At 38.8% G+C, this 22,161-nt stretch overlaps 2 protein-coding genes across 4 annotated transcripts; one reads left to right on the top strand and one right to left on the bottom strand.

Annotated features, from left to right (window-relative positions):
• Positions 1-2: 2 nt before the first annotated feature.
• On the bottom strand, positions 3-3,763 carry GNG5 (G protein subunit gamma 5). The gene is made up of 3 exons (XM_062611239.1): positions 3,582-3,763; positions 2,365-2,520; positions 3-245 (listed from the first exon to the last, which is right to left on the bottom strand). The coding sequence occupies exons 1-2, from the start codon at positions 3,660-3,662 to the stop codon at positions 2,395-2,397; spliced, it is 207 nt and encodes a 68-aa protein (XP_062467223.1). The 5' UTR covers positions 3,663-3,763; the 3' UTR covers positions 3-245; positions 2,365-2,394.
• Positions 3,764-3,782: 19 nt separating this feature from the next.
• On the top strand, positions 3,783-21,433 carry SPATA1 (spermatogenesis associated 1). 3 transcript variants are annotated; one of them, XM_062611217.1, is made up of 13 exons: positions 3,783-5,196; positions 6,112-6,218; positions 9,675-9,792; positions 11,838-11,891; positions 11,985-12,315; positions 12,427-12,675; positions 13,962-14,088; positions 14,233-14,293; positions 14,885-15,002; positions 15,967-16,092; positions 17,906-18,075; positions 19,968-20,066; positions 20,896-21,433. In XM_062611217.1, exons 1-13 carry the CDS (start codon positions 5,161-5,163, stop codon positions 20,989-20,991), a joined length of 1,692 nt encoding a protein of 563 aa, XP_062467201.1. In that variant the 5' UTR covers positions 3,783-5,160; the 3' UTR covers positions 20,992-21,433. The 3 variants fall into 3 exon arrangements, with proteins under 3 accessions (XP_062467201.1, XP_062467203.1, XP_062467202.1); XM_062611219.1 differs by lacking the exon at positions 15,967-16,092; XM_062611218.1 differs by lacking the exon at positions 11,838-11,891 and having other exon boundaries at positions 3,893-5,196.
• The last annotated feature ends 728 nt before the right edge of the window (positions 21,434-22,161 follow it).

Genomic DNA, 22,161 nt, shown 5'->3' with positions numbered 1-22,161 from the left:
ACTAAGTCAAGACACTTTTATTTTTTGCTTGGCATATAAAACTGATTCCCTTATGAAACAGAAGTATTTTACTAGCATACAGTTCATTTGGAGAGGTAGATGGTAAGAAGTTTGACGACAGTAGCAATTTTACAGTTAGATTTGGCACATGAAAGCTAAGCTTTTGTACAGACTTCAAAACAGGCCACTCCTTGAGGCACTCTGCCCATACACACATCAGCAGCTAGGAAAAGATGCTAAAAGATCTGAAAATAAAAAACAAAATATAGTTAGAAAAGTATCAGTTCTAAATAAAGCAACTCTAAGAACAGGCACCTTCAGAGTATGCCATGTACTGCTATTTAGAAAAAACAAAATCCTCTTTTTTTTCCACAGCTGTCTTACGAAACTGCTATTGGTTTATAGAATAAACTTTTCAAATCATGAAGCCCAAGGGCACAAAACGATAATCAAAGCTGTTGGAAAAGAACTGAAAAGTGGAAGGACAGAAAAAGTTGTTCCAAATCACTTGGCACCTACAGAAATGCCAGGTATCTACTTTGCCTTTGAAAAGCAGGGGAAGTCTGTAACTAATAAGTTACACTTTTCACTCTACAGAGGTGGTACTAACTGTAAACATGAATTCCATGGGTTCATTGTGAAAACACCAGGATTACAACTAAGAAATTGCCTATTTTGAGGATGTGCTTGCAAGAGATAAAGTCAAAGACATTTTCCGTATAGGTAGTGTAACTTAAGCTGCTGTTACGACTTCTGCCTGTAACTTCAGCAGAAGTAAGTGCTCTGCTCCAAATTCAGAAAGATGGAAGATAAGGCTTGTAGTTGAGAAAGAAAATAATAAGCCTTTTATGCCCTGCGTGTGCAAGATAGAGGATAGTTATTTCCTGACATCCACACCCAGGAACTACTAGACCTTGGCAAACCTCAGTGGGCAAGTATGCGTCACTGATAAAAGTAGAGTTTGTCTTTTTATAGGTTAGCAGTTTATAATGTTTACACATGATCTGATTTCCTTGAATTACTGCTTGGTGTTGATGCTACAGTAGTGTGAACACAAGTCAGTGCCCAAGAATAAAATCTTTTAAATAAGAATAGTTGATAAAATTCACAATAAAAATAACTTTAAAAGCTGCAAGAACTCTAAATCACACTTCAGTTACACTGCTGTAATTCAATGCACAAATGGGGGAAGTGTATATAGTTAAGCATCAATCTCTATACTGTTATTACTAGCACAAACCACGTTGTTTATACACAAACTTTTTAGAAGTTTTCTACAGTCTGCTTGAGGGGATAACAGTTTTAAAGAACAATTCTAACAACCCAGTCTGACTGTAGTCACTTTTCTGTAAAGCTGCCTAAATATCACAATGCAAATCTAGCAAATTACAATTATTTGGGTGATGTAAGTCAGCTACAAAACCAGGATTCTTTAAGGTTAAGGCTCACTACAAGATGTGTAAGGATTGTGCACTATGGTTCACTGCGTATCTGATGCTTTGAAATAACGTATATGCCCTCACCACCAACAGATCCAAATCAAAGGGCAGTGGGGAGGAGGGGACATGGTAAAATTATCATGCGTTTACTGAGGGCAAAATAGCAAACTATTTTGAGTTTCAGTGAGACTACTGTCGATCTACAACTCACCTTTCTGAAAGGTTAGTCTACAATCTAATCAGAATTTCCAAGGAATACCAGGTGAGTAGTCTTCATAGTGATAGCAGTATTGCTACTGAAGTTATAAAAGTTACGGAATGAAAAGTCAAATGAGTATTCAAGTGTTTCCATTTAACTTAAACTTTCTAGCCATGTAGTAGCTTGTGTGAGTGGAGTATGGGCCTTCACAAAATTCTTTTTTCCTTGTGGCTTAGAGGGCACGCCCTGTAAGGGGACAGTGCTCTTGGAGGCTACCACTCATCTTTGATAGTGCTCTTTAAAAGTTTAAGAATGAAAGTTTGCTTTATCTGTCACAGTCAGGATTCACCATGTATGCTGTCAGGCAAGTAATTCTACATGCAAAAAGGGAAGTAACACCCTTACACAGAAGGAAAATACAGCACAACCAGGTTGGTCCTAACAGTAGTAGCTGGCTCCACTACTACTTTGCTGCAGCAACAGACAGGTAGAAGGAAGGCCTGCAACATAAATACTGCTCATAATACTTATGAACAGCATGTGTCCAGCACAGAGCTATGACCAGAACAGGGGGGGAGGAGGAGCACAAAACGGGGATCTAGACCAGTACCAGCTGCAGAAGTCAGATGTCTCTTCTGAATACTTTTAATACAGGCAGTCTCATTCAGTTAAAGCCAGCTGTTTTTAATGACAGAACCATTTTTGAATAGTAATTCAATAACTTACCACTGAAAGATACCGAAGTAGTTCATGTAATTACAAAAATGAACAAACTTTCTGGGGTCTGAAGGGGTTTGTACTCGATGATACTCCTGTCAGTAGGGGATCATGCTGTGCATTTTGCAGGCAGAATTGCTTCAAGTCTGCTGCAGCCTGGGAAACCTAGTCATAATAAAAGTTGGCATTAGAATTCACTGACCACTCGTTACTGAGGATGTAACTACATCAAAAGTATAAAGAATACTGCTAATCATTCTGCAGTACAGCTTGTTTAGATTTTATACAGTGCTTCCATTGTCATTTTTTTGGTTTAAGAATTTGCGCAGTAATAGAGTGAGAATTTGGAAAATGTTCACATTAACCTTTCAAGCCTGAAGAGTGAAAGATGAGAAACATCTTGGAGATGGGTTTGTTAAATATATGAAGAACCTTGTACTAACATAAATTGTGTAAAAATACAGCTTACAGTGTAAGATGCTCTACTTCACTGAACTGCTAGTTTATCTTCCATTGGAAACCTATACTAATGATGAGATAGTGGTTTTGGTAGGTAGTACCTAAAGACAAGGCAGTAAGAGCTCTTTTGTCATTCTTTTCTCTATTGTAACTCTGAACTTGTAAAAAATACGGATCAAAGTTTCAGAAAGTAGCATCTTCACTGGTATCTTGTACTTGCGGTTTGCCCAGAGTTTCCCTTAATTTGGCAGGGCCCCATCTCAACCCCAAACCGCACAAGTTCAATGTACTCGGTACGTCTTGCAGCAAAGTCTCCATTTTACAGTGCCAGGCTAGCCGGGGCAACCTGTTGTGAACCCTACTCTAGCGGCCCTTTCCCAAGAGAGCGATGGAAGAAGACGCTTCTCAGAAAAAGGAAATTAAAGGGAAGGGCACAGCCACCATCCCGGGGAGCGTTTCGGCCGCACACCGGCCTCCGGGTACCCGGGAGGCTGCAGGAAGCGAGGGGGCGACGCGGGCCTCGCACGGGCCGAGCTCCGGGGCGGCGGCAGCGGTAGAAGAGGCGGCTGCGCAGCCACCCCGGACCTCTGCTCGGCCCGACGGAGCCGTGGGCTATAACCTGTGATGGGGTAAGCTAGGTCGGGGCAGGCGGTCCCGACCCTGCCCAGCCCCATCCCCGCCGGGCCGCCTCCGAGGAGCGCCGTGGGGCGCGCCCCAGGGGCGGTGTAATGGCGGCACGTCCGCCCCGTCCCAGCTCCGCTTCTCACCTTAACGCGAGTGACGCTGGCCTCCAGGCGCAGCTGCTGCACCACCTTCTTCATGGCCGCCACGTTGGAGGAACCCGACATGGTGGGAGCGGCAGCGGCTGCACACCCAGCACAACTTCCCGGCGCGTCCCAAACTCTCCGACCAGGCGGCGCCTGCGCAAGGGCCGCCGCGCCCAGGGCCGGGGGTGCCGGTGCCGCGGGGGGCGCTGCGGGACCGCTGGCGGGCGGGTGTGATGCCCTGTGGGCAGTGGGTGTTCGGTGCGAGCTCGGTGTGCCCGGGAGGGGGCACCGCCTGGAAGCACAGAAACGAAACGCCTCCGTCCCCATGCGTCTATAAAGTGGGTTTAAAATAAGACTGGTAAGACCAAGGTGGGGAATCTTGGAGATAATATCCAGTGAGTTACTAGTTTGGAGCTTATTTTGAGATGCAATGGAGTTACCAACTTTGCTCCTGTCAGCATGTTCGGGTCCTGACAGCAGCCTAGAGGTGAAGGGTGTTCACCACAAAATGTGCCCAGGAGTGACGGTGAAGCCTTGGCTAATGGCATGGGGCAAAACATGTTGTCATGCAAAGTGCAGTAACCTGCATGTGTACAGGGACTAATGGGAGGAACCTGTGCTGTAACCTGCTGTGTCTTTGGTTGGGAATAACTGGGGAAAAGATGGGATGTTACAGTGAGGTTGGTTGTGAGAGCTTGTGTGGTGTACTTGTGAAGGGGCAAGTAAAGACCTTTGTAAGCTGGTGCTTTCTGCTGACATGGGGAAATCTTATGTCCACCTCATGGAGCCAGGGCGAGACTTGGAAGGTTGTCTGGAAGGTCTGGTCACATGTGCCCAAGAAAAAGTGAATTGGAAATAGCAGGAGTATGAGGGAGAGCTGCAAGATGATCAGGACAACAGCGAGGCATTGAGCAGGCTGAAAATCAGGCGGTTTGTAACTTCTGAGGTGCTGGAAGAGCCTCCAAAGAGAGGAAACTCATAAAAAGGTTAAGGCAAAACCATGGTTTATGGAAGGATTTTTCTGGCATGGTCACCCAGAACAGTCAGGTTTGCTTGGAATACTGTGTTTGGCCAGCACAATATGCTGTACATGTGGCTTGGCTGCAGTTCACAGTAATTGTCCCTTTATCAGAGATAAACACAGATCCTGCAAGAATCCCATTTTGTGGGGATTTAGGTCTTTGTTTTTAGGAAAGCAGTACAATGTGTAGAAAACCACATGCAATCAAAGAGCCTTTATGAAAGGGGAGAAAATGGTAAGAGAAAACACTCCAGCGCAGATCTGTGGGAGCTTCAGGGCTGTGATTAGCAGTTCCCCCGGTTACTTAGGTGATACTCATTGTGTAGAAGGTGTGGTTGAGTCTTGTTTGTCTGCAGTTAGCTGGAACTTTCCGTTTCAGCACAGAAACTACTTTCCCATTTTCATAAATGGAAAGAAGAACAGTAAGTGAAAATAAAGGATATTAATGGAGTAACTGCTCTTGTAACATCATCAATCATGAAACTCATTCTTAAAGACTGATTAACTCAAAATTATAAAGCCACCTGTCATTTGCTGTGATCAAGTACAGGGAGCAACATGTTGTTCAGTCAAAGGAGACCTCAGACATCCCAGGTGAGAGTTCTTGTACTTTTCCATGAAGTGTTTTTTGATTTCACATTTAAAGATATAAAATATTCTGAGAAGTGACACTGCACCATTTCTAGGAGACATGAGAGGGGAAAAAAGTGCTTTTAACATAGCATATATAGAAATTATTGTTTTCTAGTACATTTAGTAACATTTTCTAATTTTCTAGTTAAGTTTAATAACACAACAATTGCTGGAATATGTAATACAGCTTATTTCCATGGCTTCTAGTTATGGGAAATGTTTCATCCTTATCAATACCATCTAATTTTCAGTAAAAGTATCAAGATCTGGACATTAACAGTCCCACACCCGCCACAGGTTTGAACGCAGTCTAAGTGAACCTTGTTCAGAGCGTGCTTAGTTACTCTTTTTGCAGCCATTACCAGGAGCATTTCTGTGCTTCCAAGGTAACTAATATTATTAAGAACTGCCAGAAATATTTTGAATTCTTTTTCTTCTGGCAAGGTCAAGTTATGGTGCTATTTGGATACAGCTTTCAGGACTTTGCATTATTTATAAGAAGAACAAAGGCAGGATTTCAGCTGAAGTATTTATGTAACCAGGACATGCTCCAGAGTATCAAGTGTTTTTGGTAAACTGTCTGTTGCTGTCATAGTGACATAGAGCCGTAGCCCAGGCTCTCTTTTCTCTGATTTCCACTGGTGAGCATTTCTAATGTGACTTAGTTTGATGTTGTCAGCTATCATTCAGTCACAAACTGCTCTACTCATTGCTGTTCTCACTATTTAGTCATCACTGTCAGATGGGTGCTCACTCTTCTAGTCTATCGAAGAAACCATTCCTGCCTCCAGAATTTGAAAGTCCACCTAAGCAAAATAAGGGAAAATAAGAGGGTTATAATATATCTACAGTTATGATTATATGTTCTTTATTTAGTTGGTGGAGTTTCATGTTTTTTATGTCCCAGAAGAAGTGTGGAACTTCAAGCTGAATACAGTTCCTGTAGCTCTTACTAGCAAATTCATCTCAGCCGGATTTATAAGGTGGGTATAGTCTTAGGGTTCATGTACATGGTAGGTCCTTTACATTGTCCTTTAATAATTTAGTTGAGCTGTTGCTCTGTGAAGCACGATTACATCTGTCAGAAGAGACTTGTTCTTTAATAATTTCTGGAGAGTAAGTGATGCCCATGACTAGTGTTAGGTTTATTTGGATTTGTATCAGGCTTAGCTCCATTGCAGCCCTTGGTGTAAACCACTGAAACGTACTTCCAGAGCAATGCTAGTATTTCTGCAGAATAATTTATGTTCTTAAATCACAGTCTTGCATTCTTTCTGTCTACTTGAGCCCACTTATCAAAGTCTTGAGTTCTTTTTGCATATGGACCAGCCTTAAGACAGAGTGGCTTGATGAAGATAGGATAGCCTGTTAGTTCCCAGGAACAGGGATATGATGATCTGAGTTCTCTCAGTCCAAATAAAAAGCTTGAGCCATGTTTCTCAAGGCAAAGCATCACATCCCGTACAACTACCAGCACATCTTCTTTCTTCTTCAGTAGTATTTCTGAAAGATTGCACACAACACCATGTGCCATGTGTGCTTTCAAGTAGCTGTTTAGAGGAATTAGTGAAAGAATATCCCATGTCCTAGGCCCAAACCTGGCGCAATGAGCTGCAGTTGTAATCTTTCACAGCTTTGAAAGTTTGTTTTGTACCCCTAAACACTTTACTCACAAATTCTGTGTGTATCTAGTGTGATAACAAGTTGTAGAAAAATCAAATAATGTAAAGATAAGTGGAGCTTTTACATGCACCTTGTCTGCTCCTGAGCAAAACCTGACAATTTGGCTTAAACTACAGGGAATATGGGTTTTAACTACTTTAAATTAGGGTTGTATTGTCTACTTAATACACTGTGTAGCTGAAAAGATTGACAGCAGTCAGGTATGAGCATGTGGGGCAGAATGTATTCATTCTCACAGCTTCTTTTGTTGAAAGGCTGCTCAAAACCAGAGGAAATAAGTGTATGTATCTGTTTTGTTTGCTGTTCTAGTCTCCAGCAGAGGTGCAAAATGCCTACAGCTGGAGTGGTAACTTCAGATCATTTCATATGATTGCACATCTGTCACTGCCCTCTGTTCTCTAGTGTAAATTTATTTCCCTGAGGCTCAGTTCTGAGGCATCAACTTAAATTTGGTGGGTTTATATCTGATGGGGTATTTGTTGCTTTCTAATGAGTTTTAAATAATTGCTAATAAATTATTCTATGGATAATCAGCAATGCTGCAGTACATTGCATTAGCAATAACTAGCACCTGGCCATTGTATCACTGTCTTTAAAAACAAAATTATTTTAAAAAAGCTTACTATGGAGAGGGGGAGAGAACAGCCTTGCTGGTACAAATGCTGTTTGGACATTGTTGATAGCACTGTCCAGTCAGCTTGACAATCCTAGTACTGTCTGAGTCAGCTTAACAAAGGATTCCTAGGACTAAGTACAGGCCACTTCCATTAACTATGAAATTAGAGGAAAGTATTAAGTATGTAATTGTCTGTGGCCCTGAGCTCTTGTTCCCATGAACTTGATTTCTCAGCCTCTGTGATCTTTTATTTATTCCTCATTCCTCACCACAGAAGCCATATGTTTGCTGTTTCCAGATGAGATAGCTGCAATGAACTCTAGTTTGCATTATCTTTAAAGGAACACCCTGAAGCAAAGGACTAGTCTTCTGCTAGCCAGTGGCAGAGAATAAGAAATATATCATAACATGCTCCTAGGCATTGCACAGGCAAATAATTTGCAGATAAATTGCTGTCCTATATCTGAGGTTCTGCCTAGATAGTTTTCTCACAGGGTACATTGTAGTTACTTAGATGTTTTCCCTGCTGTTCATAAAAACATAGATAAAGATTTCTAGGCTGTTTTGGACAGGCATTACCAATGAAGGATGTGCCATGATAGAATTTCCTCTGAAAGAGCTTGCATTTATTGGGTTTTGGAAGACAATTGAAGGAGTATGTCTTCTCTGAGACATCAGCTTGAAGAAAGGATAGTGCATGAGAGATACCTGAATTACGGATCATATGTGGTCTCACATAAGACCCTGGAAGGGTGTGTATTGAGTTATGTATCTATCACATATTTCTTTATACGTTTGAAATAATTGACATTAGGGCTAATATCTGCAGCAAGTGTGGGCAAAAAATGGCTGGGGAAGAAATAAACAGGAGCTAAATGTAAGAGGGAGGCACCAAGCAGTGTGGCCTCAATGTCTCCTCTCTGCAAACTTTGGTCTCCTCTGCTGCATGCCTGTGCTACAAGGCAGATTTATCCCCTTGGGGAGATGCTCTAAGTCCAAGGTGTTTTAAATCATGCAAGGGAATCATTGTAGCCCATTGAAGTACTGTGTTTATGATATGAAACTGGCGGTGGTTTTACATACATAGGGTGTGAAATGAAAGCAAATAGGTCTGTCTGAAAGTGGAAACAAACCCTAACAGGTTAAAGTTGAAGACCGAAGTTGAAGGGATGGCATGTTCTTGTCCATACTGTTTAGTGAGAATGGCATGTGCTATCCCCCAAGCTATGTCTGTGCATTGCTTGAAGAGAGATAGCTGCCTGAGCCAAAATCATGCCTAGGTATTATACTAACAATCAGCATGGGTGATTAACAGTCTCAGGCCTGAATTTGTTCCCCAGTTTATGACAGGAGCAATTAGAATTGCTTCTGATGTCCTAGAGAGCTTTTGCGTGCCTCTTGCACATTTGGTTTTATTCTGTGGAGCTTTTTATTCTACAGTGATTTTTATACTGAACTCATTACTTTAATATTTGCATGGTTTCCAGTAGTACATTAAATGATGCAATTCATATTTGCATCAGCTCTTTCATCCTCAAATTAGGGTGGAAATGTTCACACTGCAGTGTTTGGTTTTGATTTAAAATGCATGTACACATGCACACACCCAACTGTCAATTTGTGTTGGAGAAGACAAAATGAAAGAACTGTGCCTGCTATTTAAAGTGGACAGTAAAGTAGTCTTCTCTAGCCCTTAGTGCTTGAAGGGGTATGTTCTACAGTCTTAGACTGGCCCCATGAAACATCATCACCTATATGGAAACACATGATTGTAGTTTCTAATGTTTCTGTTACCCATCTGCAGATGAGCAAGAGCATTCTGAAGGAGCAGTTTTCAAATTTCAGCTATTTCCATATTATCCCTTTTTATGGGGTTCCTAAAATATGAATGTTGCTAGTTAATGTCATGACAGCCTTTGTAATACAGTCTACCATAACCTGATACGATGTTCTGACTCTAGCACACAAGGACTTTCTGGCCTATATGTAGTTGGACAGTAGTCAGTTCTAGGACATAGTTCCCATTTTTGGTCATTCTGTCCATGCAAGCCAGTATGTATATAGCATTATCTTCCCCCTCTTACTAACTAGCCATCGTTATTTGATCTTACAGATGTATTAATGAATAACAACATTCTAGGGTATCTCCTCACATCACATTAAGAGTGCTACGGGAGAAGCTTGGAGAGTACCTGGGTGGAGTTTCAGCTGCAGATAAATTCAGATTTTTAAAATGCGTTGGGAAAAGACTAGCAGTGGTAAGTTAAAATTTTTTTTTTAATGCTCTTTTGTTTTACAATGTCAACCACGTTCCTGCAGATTAGATTAGATAAACAAAATACATAAAAAGGAGATAACCTCAGGAGCACTGTTACCATTTTGGTTTTTTAAACATGCCGGAGTGTAAGTTCCTGTAAGAACACATCTCCAAATACAAAGGCACAGCTGGACAGGTATATTAGAAACGCCCTTTAAACCATCATATGTAATTAGTTGCCATCCAGTGAAAACATGTTAGTTTTGATAAGTCAGTGGATTAAATATGACAAATCTTGTTGCATTAAAAAAAATCCCCTTAAGGTCATTATTACCAGTACATGTTTGGGAAGATGGAAGTTGAAGAATTTACAAGGGTAGCTGAGTAAGTCAGAGTTCCTCTAATGGTTCTTGCTGTGACCTGCCCAAAAGCCTTTAAAAGATGAGTCTCTGGATGTACATGTGTTCCACTAATTAGTCCAGTACTACAGCCTGAAATGCATGTAATCAACCCCCTAAATTTCTGAATCATAGCTATTCCTCATGTTGATTCTTTGTATATTTATACCTTAGAAACTATAGCTAAAGATTAAATACCCTTGAAAATCAGTCCAACTGAAAGTTTCTTCTTGTAACATGCACAGACTTAAGTCGTATGTGCAAGTATAGAATACTTCTTTCTCCTCTCATTTCACCTGTCTCTCGTGGACCTGTAAATTAATTCCAGACTGGAAATTTGGTGTCATTCTTTTAGTTACCACTAAAATTACTCACACAGAAGACTAAAGTAGATATCGAGTAATATGCAAAAAAACAGGTGGAAAAACTTAGACTGGGACACAATCTGAATCTGAAAATGTGCATATGTCTTCAAAGAATTCAGGTCTTAAACTGGATGACCATAAGTAAGATGGTGTATTTTCTTTCCCACTGATAGTTCTGAGATAAATGGAGAAATTTTCCAGCTTCTTTTAGAATGTCAGCGAATTAATAAAATATTTTATTTTAATAGAGAATTAAAGATATTGGTAGATACAAGTAAAGATTTTTAGTGATGAGTTAGACATATAATTTTGTTGGCACATTTACTGTTGCTCGATGTTTAACATTATAACAAAGTGGAAAGCAATAAACCAACTAACTGGTTTATTTGTTATTTAGGGTCATGGTAACCTCATTGAATCATTATCTCCATGATCAAATATTTGTTGACTGGTTTCTTAACCCCCAGTCTTCTGTTTCACAACAGTAACAATGTAAGCAATGTTAACAGCTGTACCCAACTTGCAAGTAAGGGTCTTTAAGTGGAAAAGAAATGTAAACCAACATAATGTTCATTTGCTCTTATTTTTCTTGCATATAGCCCATGTCTCTAATAGTGGCATTGCCTGGCCATTACTGAGAATAAAATTAGGCACCATGTTTAGTTCAATTTCATTATTTAAATGTAAACACAGATTTTATTTATTGGTGTTTTGTTTTTGTTTTTTTTTTCATCTCATCTTACAAATTTACATTGATTTATCTTAGACTTTGTTTGTAGGACAAAATTTGTTGAAATCTAAAAGGATGTTTCTATCATATGAAGAGTATAAATAGATAGTATAGATATTTTTTTCTACATACATTAAATATTTTGCAGTATTAGGTAAATAGAGAAAATTATGTGAGAGTCAGCATTTCTAGTCAGATTCATCTTGAAGCAACTACTGGTAAAGAAAGTCAGTGACTTTCTTCTGCTGTGACTGTTGGATCAGCTTCCTTGGACCATAAGAGAAAGTGCAAAATATATTGAGTACATCCATGCACTCTTGTGGGTCTGAGATTTTGAAAAACAAACAAAATAAAGTTTCAGTGCTATGTCAGAAAATACAATAGCAGTCTGTGTTCCTTCCTCCCCATGAGGCCATTACAGAAGACAAATAGTGCTGGTTCTGAAAAAATGTACTATGTAAAGAGGATGATAGAATAAAGAAATTAAGTGATATGCAACATTGTTGATAAAAAAGTATTTTATTGGTTACACTTCCATACTTTACCTTCCAAGGTGAAAGCAAAACAAGAAACAGAGCTGGAACTGAAGTCGTTTGCTCCACCTTATGTATGTATTGAATGGCTTTTAAGGTATCATTTTCAGAAATTTTTTACATTGTACATGTCATCTCATGTCTGATGAATATACTGCATATTTTAGGCACTTTATCCTGAATTATATTTATTACCTGAAGTGGAATACTTTGAAGGTGTTTATGCATTATCAGCATCAACTCAACAAAGCCATCACTTTAATGGAGAAGCTAACAGGCCTGATCATAAATCAGGATTATCCAGTCTTCCCCAACAAAAACCTGAAACAAGCAAACAGTTTTTAGAAAGCATACAAAGCAGTAATCAGCTAGAAAATAAAGAAGTGCACGGTCCTGTGGAATGGGGAGAGAAAGAACCTGTTCCAGTTTTGCACACAAATAATAAGCAAGACCATAACAACAGGATTCAAGAAAATCATATACAGCTTAGAGAAGAAGGTAAGTTTAACCAATGTAGTGAAGGAGGACGATGAAGGAGAAGCATAAATACTATGGTTAACATTTACTGTAAAATAACATTTCTGTTTTCTAATATCAATTATTATGCAGATCAAAATGGATCCAATGGATCTTTCATCACACCAAATCAGTCAAATCCTGCAGATGATTTGGAGTCTGGAAAGAGTGATATGGTATTACAGACCTCTCAGCAAAATCTCAGCCAAGATCAAAAAGAGCATAACACTCCTAAGTGGAATGACGAAGCCAAAGGAACCACTCTTATTCTTCATGTAAACCACAGTGATGAACAATGCCAGAATAATCAAACACCCCAAAATCACATCAAGCACCAAAAGGGTACAACTGTTTATTGTCATCCTTCTGCTAAAACATGTATTTAGAAAGTGGGCAGAGTAAAGCTTAGTTTTAAGAAATCTATAATTAAAGCATGGGTTGTAATACTGCTATCAGAACAATATTCTGATTTTTAAAATAATAATAATGTCTTTCAAAGAGCTATAGTTTTAAATTGGGTAAGTCATAGAATCATAGAGAAGTTAGGGTTGGAAAGGACCTTAAGATCTTTAAGTTCCAACCCCCCTACCATGGGCAGGGACACCTCCCACTAAACCAGGTCACCCAAGGCTCTGTCCAACCTGGCCTTGAACACTGCCAGGGATGGAGCATTTACAGCTTCCTTGGTCAACCCATTCCAGTGCCTCACCACCCTAACAGGAAAGAACTTCTTCCTTATATCCAGTCTAATCTTCCTCTGTTGAAATTTTAACCTGTTACCCCTTGTCCTGTCACTACAGTCCTTCTTTATCACTGTGTACTGATATAGGGAAACACCACAATAATTGATACATTTGCCTAATTATATTAATATAATATAATAAGTAATATAATAATATTACTTAAATGACATATTCTTTGAGGTGTGTGTGGAGAGTTTATTAGAAAATGTTTTTATGGATGAATTATCAGTAATTTCAGTTTCCAATCATAACCTGTTAAGAATAGCTCTATCCCTTCATCATCATGTTAACTCGTATTATGTATGAAACCACTTAATACACAAATCTATATATGTAAAGGTATAACTGAAAAGTTTTCCATAACTTTATTTTGAATGGTGAAGGATATAGGATTTTGTAGTAGTAAAGGTAAAGTCTGTCAGCAATTTTATTTTGAAATACTTATTGTATATATTTTAAAGCAAAAACCATTTATTCGTTAACATTTAAATTCAAAACATTTTGCTCTCCCTTTCTATGCTGCTCCCTCCTCTGTAGGGGATCTTCAGTCTCTAAAAGGCAGAAAGCATTAGATAAGGAATTAGTGTAGGGAGGGTGAAATAACTGAGTGGTTTCCTTATCTGTCAGAATGTTTCTTGTACTGGTTACCACAACTAATTAGATACAAATTCTCCAAATAAAACCACCTTGGTTTTTATTTTTTTTCTTCCCTTTATTTCTTTCTTCTGTTATTCACCCATTTCCAAACCCCAGAGATAACATTATTTATTGGATCAATTCACTAAATTTGTAATACAGGTTGGAAAGCCCAGGCATTAACAGTCAGAACATCTTGAATTTTATGAGTGTAATCTATATATTTTGATCATCACTATCCTGTCACAGAACTAACAAACATGGATAATAATCACCACTTAAAAGATACCAAACTAAGAAAAGACAGAACACAGGATGCTGGAATTCTTAAAATAATGGAAGACCAAGCCACAGAATATGCATGCAAAAAACAAAGGTTAGTAAATAATGATTCTACTAAAACATTTGGATAATATTAATTCATAACCAGACTTCAGATAAATGAAGGAAAATGGGGGGGGGGGGGGGGGTGTGGAATTAATTACACAAATTTTCACTTGCTGCTTTGATTTAATTTTAGCTTGTTGCAGTACAGAACTAGCAAGTCTATAGCTAATCCTGGTAAAAAACTGGATAATCAGGTATGTTTTTCAAGGTAACATATTCTCAGTAATATTGAGCAATAAACATAGTTCTCCACCTAGACATATTTTATAAGAGAGGTAAGTCACTAGAGAGATTAAATTCTCAAATGTAGATTTGAGAGTAATTGAGAAAAGTCAATTCATGCACTGCTACTTTTTGGTAAAGAAAAATCACCTATATTTCTCAACAATGAAATCATCAGAAGTTATAACTCTAGTCATAATTTAACAGGAACTACATATACAATAACTATCTCAGTCTTATTAATGTTAGCCTGTTATTCCTCGTCTTGCAGAGAGTGTCAATGACTTGTAGGGTTGTGGACATGGACAAGAACAATTAGCCATAGTCTTTGTTTTTGTCCGCATGTTCTCTGTGATGCAAGTGTTCAGTGTTCTGGTTTTATTTGCAGAGGTCCATCTGTTTGTAATTTAGTAATCATTTGTACTGGTAACAGAATAAAAAAGCTTATATGCAGAATTCAAATTCATCCCTCATGTTCAGTCAGACCACTTTCAGAGCATATGTCTAATGGAGCTATTCAGGATTATGGGTTATGTATTTACAGTTGTGTCTTTTGACTCTAGGCTGGTGAAAACAAGCAAAATCCTCTTAGTTGTCCAAAAGAATATATTTCACCTCCTAATCTACCTTTCCTGACATTTTCTGTAAATCCAGATCAAGTTCCTGCAATTCAGACAGCAAGTGAGTATATGATTCCAAGAAATTGCATGAAGTGAAAACAGGCTGAGGGAATTGGGGATGTTCAGCCTAAAGAAGAGAAGAACCCAGGGAAACCCTTTCAGGAAACCCTGCTGCCTTTCAGTACCTAAAGGGGCTGACAAGAAAGCTGAAGAGGGACTTTTTACAAGGGCACATAGTAATAGGGAAAGGGGGAATGGCTTTAAACTGATATAAGGTAGATTTATATTAGCTGTTAGGACAAAATTCTTTCCTGTGAGGGTGCTGAGGCACTGGTACAAGTTGTGTAGAAGCTGTGGCTGCCCCATCCCTGGCAGTGTTCAAGGCCAGGTTGGACAGGGCTTGGAGCAACCTGGTCTAGTGGAAGGTGTCTCTGCCCATGGCTGGGGTTGGAACTGGATGAGCTTTAAGGTCCCTTCTAACCCAAACTGTGCTATGATTCTATGATAACAATCAAGACTGAATAGTTAATGAAGACAGAAATACCTGGTTTGTGAAAGAATTTGTACATTCATTCATTTCTAGTATTGTTACAAATTTTAGTTTGTGGTGGGAAAGTTCCAGCTATTTTGGGCTGTTCATAAAGCATGGCAGTTTCCCAGCACTACAAAACCCAGTTTGTGGACTTGGGGATGAAAGGAGAAAAGTGGGGAGATCAAATGAAATACTGCTCACTTAAGTGAGAATGTAGCTAAGAAAAAACAGTAGCAGTATTGCTGAGGATTCTCTACAGTAGTGGTGAAGTAGGAGGATAGTGAGAAGTTACTGACCTGTTGTGACTAGTGGAAGTCTGTTCTGCTTACGACAACCTGGAGTTCAAGGCAAGATTTCACTGCAGTTTCTATCACAACATATTTTGAGCAGGTAATAGTCTTTTGGAGGCTTTTTTGGCTTCATATGGTTATGATTGATGCATTACAAAAATCTTCATTGATAGTATCCTGGTGCTTACTAAATATATCTTTAGAAAGCAAGATGGTAGAACAATTGCAACAAATGAAGAAAGACAGAATGCACATGGAAAAAAATAGAGAAGAACTGATCAGAAAAGTTAAAGAGCTACTGGAACAACATAAGCTGAAAAGATGCCATGGTATGCTTTTAATTTATTTTGTAATTTGGAATGATAGAGAAATGACACTGAAACCAATATGAAAATATTTGTCTCCTTATCAGTGAGCTTAATTGCAGAGAGAGTAGTTTGCTAACCAATAGCTCCAACAAGGCTCACTTGTCTAACAGCGTGTTGAAAAGATTGAAGGTTGCAATGTTTCCTTCCACTTTTGTGATAGTCTTATAAACCTAAAAATATCCTGCTTTTATCCCAGGTCATACAGTGACTGGAAAGTTACTGCAGGCCCCTCCACTCTTTGAAGCCCAGGGAAGCTGACATACTCTAAACCTGCCTGTAGCTGGTGCTTACAGAGGTTTTTACTGTGCTGATAGAGCTTCTAGTTAAATGGCCAGCGTAATACTTCTTGTTCCTCCTATCTCATGGTATTCAGTTTATGGCATGGAAGTTACAAACCTGTCATGGCAAGCTTGACAAACCTTGTTTTTTTTTTTAATAAGTTAAAATCTCATTTAAATCCCACCCAAATTTTCTTTGTAAAATTATTTTCAAGTTTATACTTAAGTTATCCTCCCTAAGTCACATTCCAGTTAACCAGAAATGAGGTTTAATCACTTGGATGTTTGAGAGCATTCTCTTTGTATTTAAGTACAGCTAAATCACTAGGAGTCTCAGCTATTATTTGTAGCTTTGTTGAAACGAGAAGACAATTCTTCCAGTTATTTTCCAAGGGCATGGTTTTACACTGCACTCTCCAGCATGGTGAGGTTGGAAAAAAAACACAACAAAAACTTAAGTACTTGAAGCAGTGAATCTGTAGTAGCATGGAGCTTCAAGGCAAGCTAATTTACCCCGTTGAGGTAAGCCCTAAGTTGCTCCTGTGTTGTCTTAAATTATGTTATACAGTTAGGTAAAATAAAGGTTATTTCACATGCATTCAAACAGCTTCTGCAGGTTTTTTAAGAAGTGTCTTCACCTCTGAAATATTTTTATCAGACCTGTAGAGTTTCGTGAGTAAGTGCATTTGCAAACATGCCTCTTCACAAGGTATGAAGAGAAGGGCATGTTCTGTAGGAACAGCTATCTTGTCTATATTTAATAGCCTCCTAAGGCTGCCATGCTGCCATGCCCAGTTACATACTGTATAGTCCTCCAGGAGCTGGGTTCTTTTAGGTAAGTTTCTGAGCAGCAGTTGTCCTGGTTTCCTAAACTATGTTTTGAAAGAAGGAATCACTTAAGACACTGCAGACTAGTAGATGTATGTGGCTGTAAGACAGCCACACTAAATACAGGGGAAATTGTGTGCTAGCTGTAGACATCACATTGTCAACATAGGAGGAATCATAGTTAAGTGTACAGGTAAATAACTGTTTCCCATAATCTTGGGGCTTTCGTACTGTTCAAATTCTCTGGCCCTGCAGAGCTCAAATTTTGTGTAAGTCTACAGTGATAAATATCCTGCTACAGTAAAGGCATGAACTTCAGGCTGTGGTGGGCATCAGGTCCTCACAGGTCAGCAGCACCTACTGTGCAGCTGAAACCTGCAGAACACCACCCAAGCTGAAATTTTGGGGTTGGACCTTGTGTGGTATCTTGGTGGACAGAGAGAGCCTTTTGTTGCAGGTGATTGTGCAGAAAGCCAGTTGCATTTACAGTGAATGTAATTTCAATGAAGATTTTTCACTAAATGCTTTTTTAAAAAGAAACCTACTGCCATCTTTTAATGTGTGCATTGGCCAACTGCATCTTTTTAGGTCAGTTGGTCATTACTGTCTTCAGCAAACCTTATGATAAGATGAACAAGACCAAAAAGTATTACTGTTTTCCTGTGCAGTTTGTGAGGAATGGAAAAAGCAGTATTTTGAAACTAAGAAAGCTACGGTTCCCCTGGAGGATGCTTTAAACAAACTGCAGCAAGATTTAGAGCTTTACCACCAGAAATTACTCTTGCAACAGGAAGCCAGAGATAGCCGAAAACGACCAAATAATATGACAAACTCCAAGGTATTTGCTTGTGTGATTTTAATCTCTCTTTTTACACAGCCTATTTGTTTTTTTTTTCTATAAAGTAAGAAATTAATCACCAAACAATGTAAACTAGCTTTAACAGCCAAATATAGTATATAGAATTCCTTCAGCCCACACTTCTTAAAAAGAAGTTCTTGAGTCTGAGCATTTGATTCTTCATGCTTTGTGCTTCCACAATACCTTCTTGTAACTAAATGCCTTTCATTCAGTATGATTAATGAATTGTTCAGTTCTATATTGTTTTCATCCCAAATTTCACTTACAGAGGTAGTGAATCCTGTTTGGGAGGACGAGACGTGTCTGAGGCTTGTAGGGTGGTTGCACCTGAACTATTGTGCAATCGAGTCTCACATTATCTGGGTGCCAAATCACAGGATGTTCAGAGAGGAATTAAAAAAAGATGAGAGGGGGAAACGCACTTCACAACAGTTGTATCTGTAAATGTGTTAATGAAATCAGGTCTGTTGGCAAATCTGAAGCTAGACTAGGAAAAACCAGTGTCCCTTTCTTGTATCTGAAAAGTTGGAGAGTGTGTATACAATCTAAGAGTATATATTATATACAAATGTGTATTATTTGACCTATGTGAATATAAATACCTACAATATAAAAATATTATTAGGGTTGGTATTACATTATATAATCAGCTATGTTCAGATATTTTATTGCTCCTTTTGGGGGGAGATACCAAGGTTTTTTTTAGGTCTCTCTGGCTAGGCACAAAGAGTCCTTATGCGGAGGATATGCACAGGTTAACATGCCTATAGTGGTTATTTATTGGCTGGCACACAGAAGATAGATAGCAAGGATTTAATTAGCTATTAGGCTAAGCACAAGTATCCTCTCCACCCCTTGTAAGCTACGTGCTGGGCAGGCATCAGTCAGGTGGGAAGAGTTGGGCTCTGGGGAACAGATCCCACTGTTGCTGGTTTCCCCTCTTCCACCAGCTTTGTCTTCACTGGTGACTCAACCCAACACCACAGTGATTCCTCAGTAGCCCCCAACTAATCTGACAGCCCTGCCTGGTTTCCTCCTGCATGACAGTGTACCTTTCATGCTTTCTTAGTGGTCTGGGCCAGGGTTACACAGCCATGCAGTGTCAGAGCTGGGACTTGGACCCTTGCACTCAGGCAGCTACACCTCTGGGTGGGAAGAAGCTTCCAGCAGGAGCTCACAGATGAGAGGCTGCAGATACCACTTAATGATTCCTTGTATGGCAACTTGATTGCATTATTTGCTTCAGGTGTCACTTTAATAGAATTTTTAATGGCTTGGAACATCAAGAGATTACCACATGCACATCCACACCCACCACTGTGTTACTGACATCAAGGGACCATGGCTGACTTCAGAACCCACATTTGAAAACATGAATTTCAGTTTTACAGGTTAATTCAGTGATAGGCCCACCCACACCTACTGCTGAAATTATGTGCTGTATAAACTGGAGATCATCTGCACTAAACATTATATGAATGTAGTAATTCCATCAATAAATGTACAGTGACAGAGTGATGCTAAGCCTGAGAAAGAAATTATTTGACGTATGGCTTTTTATTATAAATGGGGAGTAGCCATAAAAGATAATTGCAAAACAGTGTGCTGTTACTCAGGAGAACTGATCTGGATCTTAACTTCCTAAAGCAAAAGGGAGTGGAAAAAACTGTACCCAGCTGAAAGGCTGACAGCAGAAGGGAGCTGCCCCCTCTTGGAGAGCTGACTGCTTACAGACCAGAGACAGCCCAGTACACTTTGACGACTGGAGGAAAGTAGGGGAGCTGGAATGAGTTTAGAGAATTGTTTCTGAGTGGTGAAATGCACTAATGCTGTACTTTTACCTTTTGTTATTTCTGTTCTTTTCAATATAGAATTATACAATCATCCAGATTACTACAGTGCAGCATGAACTCGTCCTACTGAGGAGGAAGCTGGATGATACAAAAATGAAACTTGTAATAGTAATTAAGGTGCTCTGCCTTTTAATTAAAACAGTCAAAATGTTACTATGTATAAAAAAACCCTTAGATCTTCCCAAACATAAAATGATTTCCTAAAGAGTTTTTGTTTTATGTGTTAGCTTTATGGTGTTAGTTGCCATTGTAACTTTATCACTTGAGCCAAATTTCTCCAGAACACCAGGTTATTAAATGATTTTGAATGTCTAGCATTCAACCAACTTAGACTTTCAAGTTACTATGTAGGCTGAGCTTCACAGTCTTTCATAAAATGCCATTTCACTTAAGAGGTAACTGAAGGAACATATTGATGAGGCACTGGTCAGTATTAAGACTGTGGCTAAGAATAAAAAAGTAAAAAATTAAAAAAGAGAATATCTCTCAAAGCAGACAGCAGTCCTCTTCATCTGCTTTATTCCATACCAGTGCTGCCTATGGCTCCCTTTGGAAGGAAGATAATGGTATAGACCTTCATACTGGACAGCTTTTCAGCTTTGAGTGCTTGAAATAGGAGGCCTCTACATCACAGGAACTGCCCATGCCCCTGTTTACTGTGTAATGGAGGCTGGATGTACTCATTATGCCTCCTCCATTGTATAACAAGGAGTGGAAAGAACAATGAATTGCACAGTTGTCTCTTAAAAACACCAGACCACTACAGAAGAAAGTGTTGCTAGAACTAGGCTACCTAATTAGACATGTAAAATTTTAAGGATGAAAGATGTATCCTGTATTCAGCCATCCTATGTAAAATTCAGTCTTAGTTATATAAACCCATATGCATGTCAACTCCAAAAATTTCCTTAAATTGAAATTCCTTAAACTACTGGTTCTTCTGCAGATGAGAAAGCAGGCAGCATCTGATTTACGAGTGCTGAGAGCAGAACTGACACAGAAGAAGATTCATTCAGCTTTAATTCGCCGGTCCAGAAAATGAGGGATTTAAGAGGATGGCATGCTTTAACAGCCATAAAGTCCCCAGAAGCTCTGTAATGTTTATAGAAGATCAGAATTACAGAACATTTGCCTGTATGTTCTTGAAATTATCTTGTAAAAAGACACCAACTATATAAATGTTGTGGAATTTGTATAATAGGGTACTGAGGTACTGCGGCTCACTTTTTACATCTCACTTTTAATATAACATTAGTCAGCTACTTAAATATACAGTTTAACCTAGTAACATGTCTAAAACAAAGTGATTTTAAAAGTGCCAATTAGTGAATTGTGTAACATCACATTGGTATGCTGATGTTCTTTCATTAACAAAATACCTACTAAGAAAATAAACCTATAATCTATAACTTCCTGTTCTTATTTTCAGGCACGCACAATACATTTTTGGAAAATGATTAAAATCAATCTTCTATAGAACTACACCACCAAGAATCCTTTATTTAGCTATTTATTGAAATACATTTTTGTCACTATAAGTATGCTTATCTATAAATTGCCATATTAAGTATGAACAAAATCTCAGATGCTCTTACTTTATTTCATATCTAACCATTTTTGTTCCCTTTCTAATTAAGAAAGCCACATGGACATTAACCATCTTATGTAGTTAATAGAGGCAGCAAGCTATGTCTTGTACAAGCTATGATGATGATCCTGGTCCAATTTACAGTATTGCATATTCTGCCTTTCTTTAAATTCAAGCTCATGATTGTGCTTACATAACAATTCTCTTTTTCTAGTTCTCATCTTTGCCTCTTTGCAGTACCCAATGTTATTATCTTAAGCAGAACAAATAATATGCTAGGAATTAATGTCACATAAAAGGCTGTATTTATTGGTGGAAGTGAAACACTAATGGGAAATCAGTAATAAACCAAGAAAATTATGCAACTCTCAAAAGGACTAATTTCAAACGTCTTAGACAAACCACCCTTTATCCAATTTATTTTCTTCAAGATAGAATTTACCAAATATTTTAGCGGGAAAGTATTAAATCTCTAAAGTTATTTGGCCTTCAGTTAGGAATCTGTAGGTCAGATGATCCACTCCAGAAGACCTCTCAGTTTCAAAAGTATCTCTCTCTCAGTATGTTACCATATGAATATAAATAGTAATACAAATTCTGAAGTGTCTGTATGTCAGGTAAATT

The sequence above is a fragment of the Pezoporus occidentalis genome, unplaced genomic scaffold (assembly GCF_034315485.1).
Source record: "Pezoporus occidentalis ecotype Australia unplaced genomic scaffold, CSIRO_AGI_Poc_V1 ctg151, whole genome shotgun sequence".
Taxonomy (NCBI): Eukaryota; Metazoa; Chordata; class Aves; order Psittaciformes; family Psittacidae; genus Pezoporus; species Pezoporus occidentalis.
The sequence above is the reverse complement of the archived record's forward strand: the minus strand, read 5'-3'. Positions and strand labels throughout refer to the sequence as shown.

Coding starts and splice junctions, on each gene's coding strand:
- GNG5 (XM_062611239.1), bottom strand. CDS start 3,662: ATGTCGGGTTCCTCCAACGTGGCGGCCATGAAGAAGGTGGTGCAGCAG. Junction 2,521..3,581: donor CCAGCGTCACTCGCGTTAAG/GTGAGAAGCGGA, acceptor TATTATGACTAG/GTTTCCCAGGCTGCAGCAGA.
- SPATA1 (XM_062611217.1), top strand. CDS start 5,161: ATGTTGTTCAGTCAAAGGAGACCTCAGACATCCCAG. Junction 6,219..9,674: donor ATCTCAGCCGGATTTATAAG/GTGGGTATAGTC, acceptor ACAACATTCTAG/GGTATCTCCTCACATCACAT. Junction 14,294..14,884: donor GTAAAAAACTGGATAATCAG/GTATGTTTTTCA, acceptor TTTTGACTCTAG/GCTGGTGAAAACAAGCAAAA.